General features: G+C 40.5%; 1 protein-coding gene across 1 annotated transcript; it reads right to left on the bottom strand.

Annotated features, from left to right (window-relative positions):
- Positions 1-7304: 7304 nt before the first annotated feature.
- Positions 7305-13911, bottom strand: HYAL4 (hyaluronidase 4). Its single transcript, XM_053978321.1, is given in 9 exon segments — positions 7305-7462; positions 7465-7715; positions 8833-8917; positions 10848-10989; positions 10991-11250; positions 11253-11329; positions 11331-11505; positions 11508-11643; positions 13828-13911. Coding segments are annotated over 9 exon segments (1368 nt in total).
- Positions 13912-17554: the final 3643 nt, after the last annotated feature.

The following is a 17554-nucleotide window of genomic DNA, read 5'->3' as shown; positions in this document are numbered from 1 at the left end:
GATGCAGAAATCAGTTTAAAAATAGATAATTCCACCTGGGCCATTTGTGTGCCTGCTGCTCCAGACTCAGCCAAGAGCAGCAGACCTGCTGCGTAAGCCAAGCTGATGAGAGGTAGGAATCCAAGATGGGGGCATGCCAGTGTGACAGCTTTCAAACAGTCTTTTCCATCCATCCTCCATATGACTAAAAAATTAATAGTAAGAACAGATTAAATAAACCATATTACTGGGCTACAAAATCAGGGATGTCAGATGAAAGCAGCTTGATCAGCAGCCTCAGACATGCGGACACTGAGAAAAAGAAAACCAAGCCTATTTGAGGTCTTCTGTTTGGCCTTGAATATTCTGCTTTACCCAAAATACCTTGCAGCCCTAGATTAATGTATGAAGTTGGGAAGATAAAACACTAGGCATATAGACAGGAGGAGCAAGAAGGAAGCTAAATTTTACAGCTTGCTGCTGAGATCAGGCCCAGCCCCTGGGCCAGTGCTATAGCTGTAAATGATGGCAATAGCTATAAATGTATTGAAGCTGTTACCCAAAAGATGGTAGTCAGCACCTCCAGAAGGAGTCAGAACTTGGGTGGTTCTGCAGAGCCTCAGTGGGAGCAGATGTTGGCCAGACTTGTGCTGAGCTCTTGTTCATGTTGGGTATTTGACTTTTGCTATTTGTTATATACTTCATTCACACCAACACCTTGACATCCTAAATGGATAATCTTTTACTGGCACTGCCCTTCTCCCTGTGCTATTTAGTAATCTGGTCAGCATCAGAGAGCTGGTGCTAATTTTAGGCACAGTTACACTAAGTAGGTCCTCTTTGGACCCACAGCAGCTCCCAGGATGATTTGTGTGGGATCTCATTTTGATGCAGTCACCCGGGCTCTTCCTTTGGATCCACTTTGCTAGCCAACCCTTTGCCTTTTCTTACCTATCTGATAAATTATCCCAGCACACAAGTCCCCTATGGCTGTGTTCCCCTTTCTCTCCCTTTCACCCATTTCCTGGCTCCTTTCTCTACTGCCCTAAAAGCACAAGAGGCCACAGCAGCTACTTTGAGGAGAACCTGTAATTGCTGCCTGGGCAGCCACTAAAAAGATTGAGACAATTTTCTTTGCCGAAATTCCACCAGAAAAGCCAAGGACTGAAGTGGCAGTTCAATGCTATTTTTCACATGCCAACTGAAAGGTTTTCTAATTTATTAGCAATTAGCTACTTCTGGAAGATTCAGGGTCAGACTCACAACTGGTATAAATCAGAGAAATCCCACTGAAGTCTCTGATTCATTTTCTAAACAGAAAAAAAAATCAGCAGGAGCTTTAAACTGTCAATGTTATCCATCCAACAGCTGGCTAAAATTCAGAAAGACAGCACATTTTCTGTAATGCTCTTTGACATTAAGTATTCCTTATAGGCCAGATATAATCAATACAAGATCTAAAGTGAAAATGCAGGTGTTTAAAAAAAAGCAGAACCAAAGAAAGCATGGATCTGATAAATGTAAGTTTTAGGAATAAAAGTCAAAATGCGGAATAAAATTTTACATTTTTACAGATGTGTGTTCATTATCATAATGAATAAAAACTAAGTTTTAACAGTTCTTCTGTCTCTTGGAGGGAAGTTTGACACTCCTGTCAAAGTGACTGGAAGGATTTTGCTAGCTCTTGGTGGGGGTGGACTGCATCCCTTGTGAAGCCCAATTCCCCAACAGGTGTGGATATTGCCTATGTGCACAGCACACTTGTTGCCTTTTGCTTCCTTTCTCTTTTCAGTTCTGCTTCTCAAAACATTCAACTCATGCTGTTCCAGATGAATGTTCTAATGAAACTAAAGGCCAGGGAGCTGAACAGCCTTGGGAGAATTACAGTGGCAAAGATGGGGAAAGCTCCAGAATCTGCCTTTTCTCCTGTAACAGACAAAGACTTCATCTTAGGAGATAAACAAACATTGCCTGAACTTGGTTCATATCTTCTAGGAAGTCTAATAGCAGGTCTGTGTCTACCATCCATATATATTAGAAAACTTTTGTAAACTTGGTAATGCTGAGGGCACTTCTTCCTATATTTCCTTCAGCTGCCTGATGAAGCAGAACTGGTTTGGGGCTACTGCTCTTCAGTGTATGCATCTTATTTCTGGACATAAGTTAGGCCATACTGTTTTCTCTGTCTGCTTCACACTGTTGGGCAAGCATGTCACTGCTAGTGAAGTCTATATCATATCAAGATAAGACAATGATATATGTGCTATTGAGTGATGATATTTCATTTTACAGGCCAGAAACTCTAATAATGATTTAGATAAATGCAAGACCAGACTGTAAATTACATATTTTCTTTAATCCTCTATTTATTTAAAATATAACCAAAACAATTTCTGACTTTAATATAATCAGATACTTCTTTATATTTACTATACAATACATGAAAGATATTAAAAATCCATGCTGTGTTCTAATAAAGAGTGGTTTTCTTGGTAGCAAAGGCATGTAGTAGTCTTTATTTCATAAATGCAGTCATTTAAACTAAGGACTTTCTCCCTAAATGCTCAGCTGCCATCCTTCCTCCCACTCTCTGGGAGAAATGTCCCATTGTTCTGTTTGTTTAACATAGGCTCTAACAGATACAGTGAAAAGCTAGGAAAGCCTTTGCCATCAGTACTGAGGCCATTTCAATGACTTGTGCCTGAAGATTGGGAAAAAGGCTGGGCTTAACTTTGCAAACTCCATGTGCAGCAAGAAACTGCAGAGCTGCTCCAGCTCTAAACAAATCTACAGGGAATAAATGCTCAAGCCTTCACCAGCCACATCCAGTGAGGGTTAAAAAACCATTTTCCACACTTCTAAATACCGAGAAAGTCACATTTAGTTGAGACTTCATTTTTCTGTAGGGAGTTTGTAGTTTTGCAGGGAGACTGTGAAAACTGTTCTGAGTAAGCAGCCTCATTGGCTAAGTTAGAAGATCCTGCATTAAATTTGCAGCCTAGTAGAAAATTTGGGTACCAATTCAGCAGGTTAGGGTTCAAGATATATTAAGATTTAGATATAATTCTCTAATTTTCAGAATGTGGCATTCCTCAGTCTTCTACACCAGTGGAGCACAAGGTGGAAGTGTCTGTAAAAAGATACAAGAGGTACATAATTTGTTCTACTATTCTCAGTACAATGACTGGTGATTAAATTATTCAATATAAGCATAAAATAATCTGTCATGGTTTAGGGTATGAGGACTCAGATCGGTAGTTACTTTTTAATCCACTCTACATAAAAATGGAAATAATAGAAACAAACTCCTAACTATTAATCTGACTCATTAGGTGTACTTAGGAGCCCTATTCCCATCAATTTCAATGTAGAACACAATTAAAAATGAATGTGAGATGCAATCTGTACCGAGTTTAAAGTGCTGTATTTATTAGTGTTATTGCTGAGTTTAAGCATCATTTCAGAGAGTTAAGCACCTGAATTATGCCAAGGCAAATCTGCTTTGCACTTGACTGTCAAACTGATTTGCAGCAAAGCCCCAGCCTGGGATTAAGATCAACATCCAGACATCTGGAACTGGTTGAGTGATAAAGAAAAATCCTGACTGTAATATCAAGCAGCACAAATGGGCAAGAAGGTGCAGCATTACCCTTCAGCTGCCTCGAGGCTAATGGGAGAAAAATAATTTAATACTGAATAAGGCAGGATGGTTGGGATGAGGGCTGCCTACCCTGGATGAGAATTGCTGATTTAATTTGTAACACTAACTGAACCTTGCTGTCACATGGATCTGTACCTCCTAACTGGCTGAACATGCAGATGGGGTTTGCCTGATTGGATCTACATGAAGAAACAAGGCCATGATTTTTACAGACACTTCATGGTATAACAGCAACCACGTGCCAGCATAAAACATCTGTCCTTTTCCGGGATGAGGGGAAACAGAAGAGAAACAAGAAGATATCTTTGTTACCAAAAGCTGGTGGGAAATGTGGTACACAATGCCAGAGAATTACTAAAAATGAATGTTCCAAATAACTTGAAATTCAGAATTAGTATCGGATTTCTCATTTCAGAGTGACTCATAGAAAAGCCTGTGAGGGTGATCAGCAGGTAATTATGTCAGAGCAGCTTTCCTTCTGTCCTGTTCTCATTCCCATCTACAAAACCATTTCAATAACCTTAGTTGTCTCTGCTAAAAGATTCAATGTGCTGAAAACTGTACATGGTTTCACTTATTAGTGAGATGCAGATTTGTATCTGTTTGTTAATTTTTTTTTAGGCCAAAGAACATCTAAGGTTATTCTCATACCTTATATCAAAAAGTATTGTTAAAATCCAAATCACATAGGATATTTATTTCTTATCTAAATGCTCAGTAGCTTATCAAAATCTTTACCAGCTTGGATAACAAGCACTTTTAGATATTTCTGTGTATAGGCATCTATACATACTTCTTTAAAACACGCTTTATGCTTGCAATGCATGCCTTCTGATTTATTTTAGGAATGTTCTAACATGGAAGAGGCACTTATCTAGATCAACAGACCCTTGCGGTATAACTCCCTGGGAGGCACCCCAGCTTGATTCTGGGCCTACTGAAACCAAGGGAGCTTACCATTGACTCCCTATGGTTTTGGGTCAGACCATCAAAAGCACTAAGAGGGCCTTGTGCTTATCATCTGCCCCCTGTTATTTTAATTTAATTATTTTCATGCATTATTTCCACTTGATTTTGCTAAGAATTGCTAAGTCTCACAAACATGAAAGAAAGAATCACAGTTTATACTATAATAGGAAAAAGTATGTTTATTATATTTAAGAGCATCCATTCTCGTGGATGTAGAGAGATTACTTAATTTTATCACTACCACTCAGTAGGTATAATAACACAAATTGAACTTCAATCCACTGCAGGAAAAAAAAAAGAGTACATCTAGAATAATTTTTTTCCACTGTCAATTTTATTACAACACATTGCATTATGTTCCACATCCCACATTGCAATAGTTTTAACCATGCAGCTGCTGAAAGCTGAGGTGCAGATTTTCAGGCCTGCTTAGGTATCTACCTCGTACAATAATTCAGTCACTGTAATGGTAATGTTTGGTATGTCTAAATCTTAAGAATATAGGCACTGAGAGAAACTCATGATGTGAAGTTTAATGCATCTGATTCTTCACAGGATGCTCTATGATGGTTAGATCCCAGGAAAGAAATGTGCAAATGCCAGAACATTGGTTGAAGATAGCAAAATGTAGCCAACAGGAAACACAAAGAGAGGAATACAGAAGTCCAAAAAGTTTTAAAATTAGAAATCAGAAGTGCTGTTCACAGGAGAACAGATGTGAGAAGATTTGATCTTAGAAGTGCAGCTGATATAAATGTATGCAAACATGTCTCCCATAGCCTGTGTCCAGCCTCAAAAGGAGAGGGACGCTAGCAGAGGAATCAGAAGGACACCTGGGTCAGCTTTCCCCATGAAAACATGTCTGTGGGGTTTGGGAAGCATCTCTTCACTGTGCCATCCTGCTCATCCTCTCACACTACAGATCCCAGCTACCTGACCCTCACAAAATCATCTGGCCTGCCAAGACTGTTGAGATATAAACCAGCTAAAGCCCACTGGTACCTAAAAGTTGCACTTCTTGTTTAGTTGCCCCACTTCAGTGGATATATTCAGTGGGAAAAATCTGGGCCTGCATACCTGGATACCTGGATAGACATTTATACAAGATGCACTAATGTATTAGAGACAATTGCAAATTTAACATATGCACAGAGGATTTTATAAAATACTGCATCACTACCCTATTGTTCAGTTACTGTGTGACTATCGTTCTGTAAGATGTGACCTTAAGGAGACTGCAAGAAGAGTCAAACTAACATCTAATTCAATGCCACTCAGAAAACATTGAAACATTTTGTTTCCTACTAACATGTTCTTCAGTCCTACAGCACAAGCAAAATGTCAAATGAATCATTTTTACACCCTTCCTTTGAAAAATCCACCACAATCATACTCTGATTTTTAAAAAATTGCACTTCTCTGAGAAAGCCATTCCATTAAAAAAATAAATAAAAGTCTTTAATTTTCTTTACTATAAAAATATGCTTCAGAAATTTTTTTGGTAGATATCCTTCATTTTTTTTTTTTTTGAAAATAAATAGCCTGAATTAAATTTATTTTTTTTTCTTTTAAAGAAGGATCATTGTAAAGTTGATTAATTTCTAATTGATTGGCTGTGATTTTGTCACAGTCTCTCCTAACCTAAATGGAATCTAAAATATTTCTTTCTACAATGGAATCCTGTTAAAAAAATAATGGAAGTTCTTCTCATTTGCCTTCAAGAGCTCTATTAACATAATGTTTGTTCAATGCACAATTGCTTTTCTAACATAGTTATTACAGCAATAACTCACTGAGGATATATGAGGACAATAACCTATGTTTAAAGAAGGAAAAGCTACTAAGAGGTGCAAATTCACAAAGGTCAAAGCTTGATGGGATCTTTAAGGTTCTGAAATAAAAAGAAATAATAGGAGCAGGTGGGAGTTGGATTTTATGTTGCAAATGTTTGCCTGGATCAAATAGAAGAAAAAGCAGGGAGCTCAGCACAGGTCTCACTGATCCCTGTTTTTCCTATATCTATTTGTGTATTCTTTATCCAGCTACACATATTCCAATATAAAGTCGTATATAATACTCCTGCCTCTAGCACTACATATTAATTTTATTTTAAACAGTCATGGCTTTGAAAAAACACAGTGAGACAATTTATTTTGGACTAGAATATATTCATTCTTCTCTCAGTATATATACTAATGTACTAATACTTTTTCTTCCTCAGCTCCTGACTTTCATTCCTCTTTATCTTGTGGAGGGCTCAAAGCATAAACACCTTTATCACACTGACCATGAAAGAGGAAAACATGAACTTGAATTCATTCAAATGGAAAAGAAACTAGGAATCTCCCTTCATCATTCATTTTCTGAGAGGATGGTCTGTCCAGTATGACCTCTAGTATGATATGGGTAGACTCTTCCTTTCTTTACAAAGGAGAAAAGTGACCTTATGCTGTTTTATTCAGAAGCAGCAGTTTTCTGCTGCCCTGGTGGTACCTGTCAGCTGAGCAGAAACCAGGCTTCTAGACTGCTAAACAGCCTAATCTCAGAAAATAGGATCAAGGGCCAGACATGTTCCTGAGATCTGTGCATTTTTGACTCAGCCTCCAATGGGCTCCACACTCTCTCTTTCCTTTATGGGCATTAAATCTCAGGGCACAGCTGCAGGATTTGGATTTTGTCTGGGACAATGACACGTTCAGCCCCCAGCTGCAGAGCATGGTGAAACTAAGCAGTACTTAGAGAAGATAAATGCAAATCTGGGGAAGACAAAGTCTGCAGAACTCCGTGGATGGTCCTCAACAACTTTAACTTCATCACAGTCAGTTCCTTCATAGCCCTGACAACAGTGGCAGACAATGTCTCTGCCCTTATTTCCAGATCTTCATTTGATGTTTCTCCTCTCCCAATAAATCCTTGGTTCTCCAAGGCATCTATCTGGAAGGTCTTAAAATTTAGATGTAGATATGTTGAGGCTCTCCAGGTTCTTTGCACACATGATATATTGTCCTGACAAGGATGCCTCCTTCATACCTCAGCTGCTGCTGTGACATTGATAATGCAGGGCTCAAATTCAGAATCAATGAATTTTTGCACTTCTCTGCAGTTGTTCTGTAAATGGTAAAAATTTTAGCTAATATGAGACTACCTACTTTATTTTTTTTCCTTTTGTATTCTAAAATATATGCAATATGTAAGGAGCCTGCATTAATTAATTCATCCAGATAACATAAATTCCACTAATTTAAAGGATTGTTATGAATTTTTATACAGAAAATATAATCCTATTGAGGAGCAAATTACTTCAGCAACTTGCATTCTTCAGGAAACACCAATGTGTAGATCTTTCAAGAAGCCATGATATATACTAGAAAACCAGGTGATGTCAGCATGGCTGTGTGGCAAAACTGTGGGTGTCTGGAGCTGATGGAGAAGCTCCAGAAGCTTGCCTTTGTCACTTGACTGGGGTGGAAGGAAATTCACCCTCCTATTCATATTGATTCTGACAGAGACCGCATCCAAATGTTTAAAAAATTGGCTGAAGTAATTGAATTTGCTGAGGACAACCGAACACTTATTTTCAGCCATTCATTCTCATGCTGGCTGGGTTTTCTATACTATCTGTCAGGAGAAAAACAGCCCAGAATACCCATTTCACATAGCTTTAAGGAAAAGGTCTTTTTTTTATGACAAAGTTTGATATGTGGCTTTCTGAAAACTCCAGGACATGGCAGAGTCTCAAAAATCAATCTTTGATTTTAACGTGGCTAGGTCTGATATGTAGTACAAAACCTCTCCATCTGTTCTTAACAGCCTGCTTTATTTTTCTTGCCCACAGATAAGGACAGTTCTCATAACCTGGCAAATTGCTGAGCACCACCACTAGACCTTGTCTGGTGTGCTAATCATGCTCTAGATAATGTCCTAGTGTTTTACCCAGCTGGAAGGAGATTTAACCAGGATGATCAACTACTGAGGAACAGTCTTCCAATCACCTGGTATTAGCCATTGGTTTCCTACTAGGTGGCCTATGAGCCTCACAAGAGGCTTGTTAGGCCAGGAAGAGCTGACCACATTCCATTTTGTCCTGACTGGAGGACAGCAAAGGCTGGTTAAGCACTCAGCTCTGCTGGTGCCAAGTACTCAGGACTGGTGCAGTCAGATACTTTCTGTTAACAGGGTAAAATGAGGATCTTACACAATGCATTTAAGTCAGGCTAAGGTTTATCTCTAAAGAAGTTAAATTCATATCTCACCAAATAATAACGCCTGTAGCTCCCAGGGCATTCTCTCCAATAGTGTTAAAAAGATCTTGCTATAGTGAAAAGAGTAAAGATACCACTGTCAGGTTAATTCAGCATCTCACAGCCTTTCTAAAGAAATCCAGTAGTATGTTATGAGGCTGTCTCCCAGACTAAGGCTTCGTTCTGGTCCCTATGAACTATATTTTATTCTGGCTAAAGGTTTCAATGCAAAAATTTATTCACGATTATTTGATAACTCATCAATTACTAGAAGCAACTTAATTACTTTCATTAAAGTGGGATTTTTTTACAAGAATTTCCCAAAACATTTCTTCAGTTCTCTGTTTGTTGGTAAGGAGAAGGAGAAAGCCATTTTGCTATGTCAATCAGTTGTTTTCCAGTCCCTCTCCAATTTGAAAGCTGTGTTTCCAAAGGCATGCATTGTTCTTGCTGCTTTCTCTAGGAGCTCACTCAGATTCTTATAAAAACCTAGAAAAAGAAACTGTAAATAAGCCCACACTATAGGAGGGAAATACCAGCACTGTGCTACCTTAAATAAAAGAGAAAATGCAACACTTGGCAAATTTTAAGAATTTGAGTTACAATATTCTTTCAAGTTTACATTCTTTCTTGTTTTGTTCCAAGGAGATGTCTTTCACTGTCCTGCTCATAGAGCAGGCTGTAAGGAGAAGGTATTTCATGCTTGGATATTTATCCTTAATTTGAACTATGACTAAGGATCAGCAACAAGTGAATTATTATGCCATAAGCACAGAATTTGAAAGACTATTGATAAACAAGTGACTCCCTAGACAACATCACTGATTTAGAGGAGTTTGAGGGCCACAGTACATCAAGAAATGACTTGATATGAAAAAAACTTCACAGAGATATGTTGCCTGAAGGGGAAAAGAGGCAGGAACTGGACATAAAATGGCAAAGAGGGTGCAGCAGTTATTGATGTCTGTCTATCCTCACCTTGCAAAGCTAAGGAAGAGCAAGCTGGGTAAAACCACCAAGGCAGGTGTCTCCATCTCCATTAATGTCTTCAAGACCAAGAGAAGTGAAGCCCCTTGCTGGGAAGTGTAGTGGGTGAGTAATGGCAGTGATAAGGGAGTAGTGAGACCCAATAGAAGAGGGGGCTAATGCTCCCTCTCAGACAGGGTGGCAAATTCAGATTCAGTATCTGAGATGAAAATTCAAGCACAGACTTAAAAAACAAATACAGCTCACTTTCTAAACTCTGAAACAGAGGAACTGGGGTCTGCTGGTAGTGCAGTCACTGTCTACCAGTGAGAACAGAACCAGAGCAGTGACAGACAAATCATGCTGCTTTTTCACAGGCATTCTACTGCCCTCATCCAGGTTCTGGGAGGATGTCCAGAATCACATTTAAAAAGGCCTAGGATAATGGACTTATCTCAAAAATACTGTAATGTGTGCAGTTCAGCTGATGTGAGCAGTACTCTTCTGTTCTGGGGCCTGGACCAACATAGGTATTATGGGACTAAATTATGTGTTTTTGAGGTGAAGGCATGGAGAAAGACTGTTGGTTCCAATTTTCCATTCTTATGTACACAGAACAAGTTGCTAACATCTCTGCCTCAGTTTACCTTCTAAAAAAAGCGCAGGTGTCTGGGGATTAGTGATTGCATACCTGAACAGAAGAAAGTACATGAGGGAGGATTAATGTATTAACAGCCTCCTGTGTACTACATCAAATTTCTGAACTCCTTTTTAATCTTTAATCCATTCAAATGATTGAGTACAGCCTTGCTTGAGTACAGCCTAGTTAGGAATTAAAGCAAAAAAAGAAAGAAAAAAAAAAAGATATTCAAGGCTGTGGGGTTTTTTTCAGAACATTGTGCTCTTTAAAGCATGTGGATAATTAGCATGAACCAGCAGAGCTGGCCCAAGTAGGAGGTTTTTCCATCCTGATGTACCATCTGCAAGAACGGCTAAAGGATAAATGCAGCCTACATTGTTCCAGCAAAAACTTCCAAAAGAGAGAACTAATACAGGCTCCTCTTGACACCTTAGTCAGGTATACACAAATACAGGCAAAGCATAGTCTTGGGATGCCATGGAGAAAATCCCTATGGATTCATTCAACCTAAACTGAGAGAAGTACAAAATGTTTTTGACTCTTTCCAAGGTGTTTCTAAATGTCAGTGGAAAGATACAGGGCTGCAAAGCTATCTCAGAGACAGGAAAATTCATTGTTCCTCAAAACTTCACTCTTTGGGCTGGAACCAGTATAATTCTAATAATGGAAACTGTAATTATGACAGTCAGGGTATAAGTAGCATTCCCACAGGCCCTTTGGTTTGCTTTCCATTCCAAAAGCAATTGTTTCCTTCATAAAAGTTTTTGCACTTTCTTCAAAGGAAATTGATAACATTCAACATCATTTGCTGAAATATCCCCTTCCATTTCAGTTATGAGTTTCCTGGACTTTCCTCTGTAGATATCTTTTGCACCACACACAGTTGCAGGCCCACTGAGGTCTCCAGTGTGCACAATCTGTGACAGCTACCCCAGTGAAGACCTCAGCTGGGATCTAATAGTTAATCCCATGCCTTTTTTTTTTTTAATGGCTTTGAAAACTGAAGTTCTAGGGTATGCCACCATTAATAAGGATTTCCTGTGATGTGCCCGCCCTCTTGCTTTAGCTAGGGGGCTTCAAACCATATAGAACATTTTCAGGTTCAGTACATTGTACCTCAGGAAGCACAGTTCTGTCAGGCATTCCAGGAGTCTTGAAAGACTTTCTCTTCCAAACTGGTGGTCAGGCTGATTTCAAAGCAAGAGAAGTCCAGATGAGTGGTATGTGCAGCCATGCCAGGGGCTGAAAGGTGACCAATGCATAACTGTGTTCCATTTCCAGGAAGTACTTTTGTACCTTAAGAGATGACACTGGGCAGACCTCCCAGTTTGTCTCTAGAACATAACAGAAGAGCTGTTAGTATTTATTCCAGATATAAATACATGAATTGATATCAGTCAATTCTAAGGCATCTACTATGCTAACACTGAAGAAACAAGGTTAGCACAATCTAACCCAAACAAAGGGAGGAAATTCCCAGCCAAAGTAAATTGGTGTAAGTCTAGAAGCCATCCTACTGCAGTTACTTTTCTCATCAATTCACCAAGGGTGTTGCCATCACTTTAGTGGGCCCCAGGATATCTTAGTCACTGTGGCTGTTGCAGTGGAAAGCCTGATGAAGACATGGTTTCCCTATCATTCAAGCTTTCTCAACAACAACCAGAGTAACTCTGAAATCAAACCTTGGCTTTTATCACTATCTTCACAATTTCATGAGCATCCCTGGCCAGTTTATACAATGCCAGCCAGAGATACTCCAAATAGCTCTAAACAAGCACACATATTTCATTGTCATTGTGCAGTACTATAAAGGGATCCAAGTTCAAAGCCTTGATAGCAATAAAGCAGATACATGAACACCTGTCTTGAGCTATTTATTAGCCTGCCTACACTATCACATGCAGCTAGTGCCTTCCAGACCATGCCTGATATCTCTGCACAGCACTGCAGTGTACAATGTGGACTTTGTAAGCTAAGGCCTGTGCCACTACTATGGGCAGCATCATTAATCACAAGGTCCCTACAGCAAAACCTATATCTTTATAGGTAAGAGAGAGAGAGAGAGGGAGTGGTATCATTTTCCAGCTCCAAGATCTCCACTGCATTCAAAACCCTGGGAAAATCCCACACACCTGTAAAATCAACCATCATGGATTTGTATTTGTGCTCTATTGTTGTTTTTCTTTCTTAGTCCTAGCCTACTTTTTTATCTCTCCTGGGATTGTGACCTGCTGGAGGTGAGGATCACGGGTGTCATGTGGGCAGCCAGGCTGTTACATTTATGCTGCTGGGAATAGTGTAGCTATGTTATCCTATACTTCCTTTCTCTCAAAACAGAAAAACAGTGACGAATATTTTTGCACCTGAGGTACTTTTATGGGCTTCCTCAGTCCCCCATTTTTCTGTTATTTTAGGGTAAGCCTAGCATAACTTAATTTCATCAAAATCATCATCATCCAAGGTAACCAACCTAAGTATTTTTATTAAGCCTTTGATGCTTTGAGGATATAATCTTCTGAGAGTCTGAGGCACCAGATTGTTTTGCAACACACAAGGTGTGCCTGTTCCTCCTGCTGACCAGGCAGGCCATATACAGGACCACTGCAGGATGGGGCAGATACTGCAGAACTCCACATTTTGTCAGAGAATCTCACTCCATGAGACTCACAGTACATAGCAAGGCCAGGTTTTCAAACTCAGTACCCACATACCCACAGGTGCCATAGCAGCATTACTGAGCCTTTTAGAAAATGGTGTTAAAGAAAATTAGCCTGATTATCTCTCAGAAACATATACTAGAACTCAATCTTGGCAAAGCCACTCAGGGTTTGTCAGCATTAGGGAGGCCAAACTGAATTTCTCACCAAAAGGTTGCACAGCCAAAACTGGAAAATTATGAGTTTGCTCTTTTGAGGAGACAGTCAACAAAGGGACCACCTTTAGAGAGTCAGGCTGCCCCATAGCTGCAGAGAGATGGAGAAAAGGGACAGGGACCTCCTGCCAGCCCAGCAGCCCTGCTCCTTACATCAGCCCATGCCTGGGATTATCATGTACTTCTGGCTTTCCAGAAGGGTTCCATGGAGGCTGCAGCACTGCTGATGAGCAGCTTTGGCAAAAAAAGCAGTGGAAAATGCAGGCCTTGCTGTGCTGGGACACTATTGCTGAGCACTGCTCTTGCAGTTCACAGAAAATCTGAGCTGTAAAAGAATTCTGCCAGAGGGCAGCAAATCCCTACAATTGCTTGTTTTTCACATTGTGATTCTAAACTGCAGCGAGTTTCCCTGTACTGCCACTCTCTGCTTCCACGTTTGTAACAGACTGGTCTAGGGAGGTGTCACCACCTGTGCTGAGCACATCCTCAGGTGAGTTACATGCGATTCCAGGGAGCACTTCCCATGCAGGACCTCTGTCACTTGGCACGAGCATGCCAGTGGTGTGCACTGGCAGGCACCCATGCCCTAGGCCACCTCATGGCATCTCACCAAAATCCATGAGGCTCACCAAAGGTTGCATTTCCTGGGATCTGCCTACCAGTAGGAAGCAGGGAGGCTCAGCTCTTCCACACCGTGGGTCCATGCATCTCCCCTCAGGCAGGACTGGGGTGCAATTAGCCCTAGGCTTTACTTCCTGCTGAATATACTGATTTGCTGTTCCAAAGTCCTCTGAGCTGGTACATGGCAAAGTATCAGCAAGCTGAAGAAAATAATAATAATAAAAATAGCAGCAGCAGCAACAACATAACAACCACAATATCATTATAGGTTACTGAAGACTGCAAAGTAGCAGACCACCTTGACCCCTGAGAGAAACCTTTTCTGGGAGGTTATAGAGCAGGAGCTCTATTGTTAAGGAGGAAATGGTTACTCTTTTTAATTCAGTGTCATGGCAAATATTTGACTTCTGACTTCTAATTTTATTCCATTTGATACACTTAGCCACAACACACACACATGCACCATCTGAGAAGTCTCTTGTTTGCAACATGCAGAAAGGACATGCCCAAGCTCTGCTCAATATTTTTCCCTTTCCCTAGTCTTTTCAAAGTTGCTTCCAGTTGTGCAAGATTGCTAAAAAATTATCCTCCTCTTTTTGCTTGTTATTTCTTTCACTTGTATCTATCATAGTAGATATACCCATTCTGCTAACTAGATTTTCCTTTGGCGAAGGGAACACAGAGGCAGCCCATCTTGGCATCCAGCTGACAGTGAAAATGCAGAACGGACAGCAATTTCCAATGCAGAGAAAGTAGAAACTGTGTGTCTTTACTAGGCATCAAACAGCTCTAGCTAAGACTAAGCAAAATCAGCTTTTAAAAGGCAGTTCTGAAATGAAGACACATAGAGAGAAGTACTTGAACCAAAATGTTGCATCCCAGGTTGTTTCAGTTAGGGTTTTAGTAAATGTTAGTTAGCCGGTTCTGTGTGCCCCCAATTCCCCCCCATGATGGTTCGCTCCAAGTCACTCACCATTGGAGCTTTCCCATGTCAGTCTTGTAGTCACCCCCTGTTCGTTCCCGAAACTTCCATGCCAGTCACCCCATCCTGCAATCCCATTTGTCCCAGAACCCTGTACCCACCCCTGTTGTGTTCCCGTTGGCTGCCATGGTCCACGTCACTCCCCTGTTGCCTGTCCCCATTGGGCGAGGGGGGCTTCTGCCCCTGTCTGCCCGCCCCCTATTTAACCCCATGCTTCCTTCGTCTCGCTGCCATCTTGACTACACGTGCACTGCGGCGGCCACGCGGGAATAAACATTCTCCAGCCACGCAGGACAAGGTGTGCCTTCCTTCACCCCTTTACCTCCTCTCAGTGCCAGCTAGAGAACGTGGCAAACCCACGCCGGAGCGCTCAGCGGTAGAGCCCCCAAACACGCAGCAATCCTGGTCCCGGCCAAAAGGCAGAGCCTAGCCAGGCTCTCCAGAGCCACCCGAGACCAGGGAGAAGAATGCAACGCTGCACCAAAACAAAAGATACTGCTGAAAAAATATAGCTGGCAAAATTATAAGAAAATTACTAAGCATTCATCAGTTGATATAAACCCTGTATCTCTCTCCCCAAATTAATGTAGAACATAGGAATTAATTTTCAAGCTTTGTCATCTATCTTGTAAGAGAAAACCTACTCCAGTGATGTTACACTATTCATATCCAGAGATTAGAAAAATTAAGAATAAAGACAATGATATTTTCTTTTTTCTACAACAATATGGCATTGAAACAGGACAACCTTGATGGGCTTAAACCAGGCTGTCTGAATAGGCAAGCCAGTTGCCAAATACTCTTATCAAAAACAGGAATGTTTTTTGAAAGAAGAATTTTCACATCCACAGAGATCCAATAATATCCCTGGACTTTTACAAAATAATCCTTTTGTTGACTTTTTATCAGCAAAGCTAAAGTTGATATACTCAAAATTCTGATGATGGAATGAGTTTTTTTCCAGTGGAAGTCATGCTGTCAGCAGTGAATTTTGCTGTCAGTGCTGGACCCAGATTTAATGGCAATATGCTTGGGGGCTGGTGGCAAAGGAAATGACCTCAAGAACCACCGAGCCTGCAGCAGCCTCAGGCAGGGAGGCATGGCAGGATGCATTGCTGCTGTCTCTACCTTTCCTTGTATGGATGGGGGCTTATTAGATCAAAGCAACCTTGAATGATTTGCCTCACTGATATTCTGCAGAGTATCTCTGTCATGTTAGTAAATGCAGGGGATGGAATATGCAGCATAATGGATAATGAAAATTGAGAAAATAATAATAATAATAAAAATAGATAATGGATAATAAAAATGGACCTGATCACACAGTTATCTGCCTGACCCAGTGACACTGATGGCTGATTATAGCCAAGATTCAAACTCTTTTGTACAGTCCTTCACTGATCCTGATGAAGCTGCTAGAAAACCTGAGCAGCATTAACTGCTGAGGGATATTTCAAAATTAGGGTAGGGCCTCCTCAAAATGCTATAAATTAAAGTATGAATCTGATACAATAGAGCTATTTCCCTAGCATTGTAAGGAATGAGTTGAAAAATTAATCAAAAGTTAAAATGCTGAATTATTGGAAGGCAATTTCATAGAGAGAGAGATCACATTTTAGCAAACAAGCTACAACTGTGTGTTAGGCTCATGAGGACAATCATTTGGCATCTATCATCTCAGCTCCTTTTGCTACTATAGTGAATTTTTCTTATTATTTACATGAGAATACATGCATTCTGGTGGCCTCCTAGATAGCTGGACTTCTGAATCTAAAAATGTCCCCCAATTCTTGTTGCATAAATGTCTCTCATCTGCAGACAATTACACCTGACAGTGGTCCAGCCTAGGAAATTAGACTCATGCTTAGTCCTAGCAAAAGGCAGATGGTTTGACGGATTGATTTAATGGCCCACTGAAACATAGAAGCAGTCCTTCTGCTTAGCTTGTACTTTCCTCATGCTCTTGATGCCAGTGACTGGGTCATTTTCTGGCATACACTGAAATACTCACAAAGCCTCTTTGGCCCATGTCCAGCCTTACAAGATTCTCAGTGGTCAATACCACAATTTTACACCTGTTTTAAGCCCAAAGGTTTTCCAGAACCTGCCTTTTCCAAAGATGGTAATCTTTACACTAGGGGCTATATTTTGCATGCTTACACTATAGAGTCAGTACAGTGGCCTGAGTTCTAAAACAGCCTGAGTGGGCTGCATTGCTACTCAATTGTCTTCAGGGGGTATAGCATATTAAAAATTTTATGGATTATAGCATGTGCACAGCAAGAAGTTTCACATTCTTTGAGGGTATATCAGCCTCAAGACATAAAAACTGTATTCAGGAGTGGGTTTCAGCTGGCTGCCAGGATGCCCAGTGTCATGCCACACTGCTCATTTACCTGTAGTTCAAAATATCCACACTGCAAAGAGTGGGAGATGGGGCATGTGCTCAGAGGACCACAGTGCAGAATAGCCAGCCACCTGACTTCAGGCTGCATTAGGAAAAATGTAAGAACCTATTTAAAAGCATTAGAAATGCTTGGGCTTTCTGTCTGCCTCTCTTACAGCTCCTAGCATTTTAAATTGTGCTGAATTGGTTCTTTTGAGAAGCAGCTTTCCTCTCTGC

This window comes from Vidua macroura, chromosome 5, assembly GCF_024509145.1.
Source record: "Vidua macroura isolate BioBank_ID:100142 chromosome 5, ASM2450914v1, whole genome shotgun sequence".
Taxonomy (NCBI): domain Eukaryota; kingdom Metazoa; phylum Chordata; class Aves; order Passeriformes; family Viduidae; genus Vidua; species Vidua macroura.
Note: the sequence above shows the minus strand (reverse complement) of the source record. Positions and strands in the feature narration are given on the sequence as shown.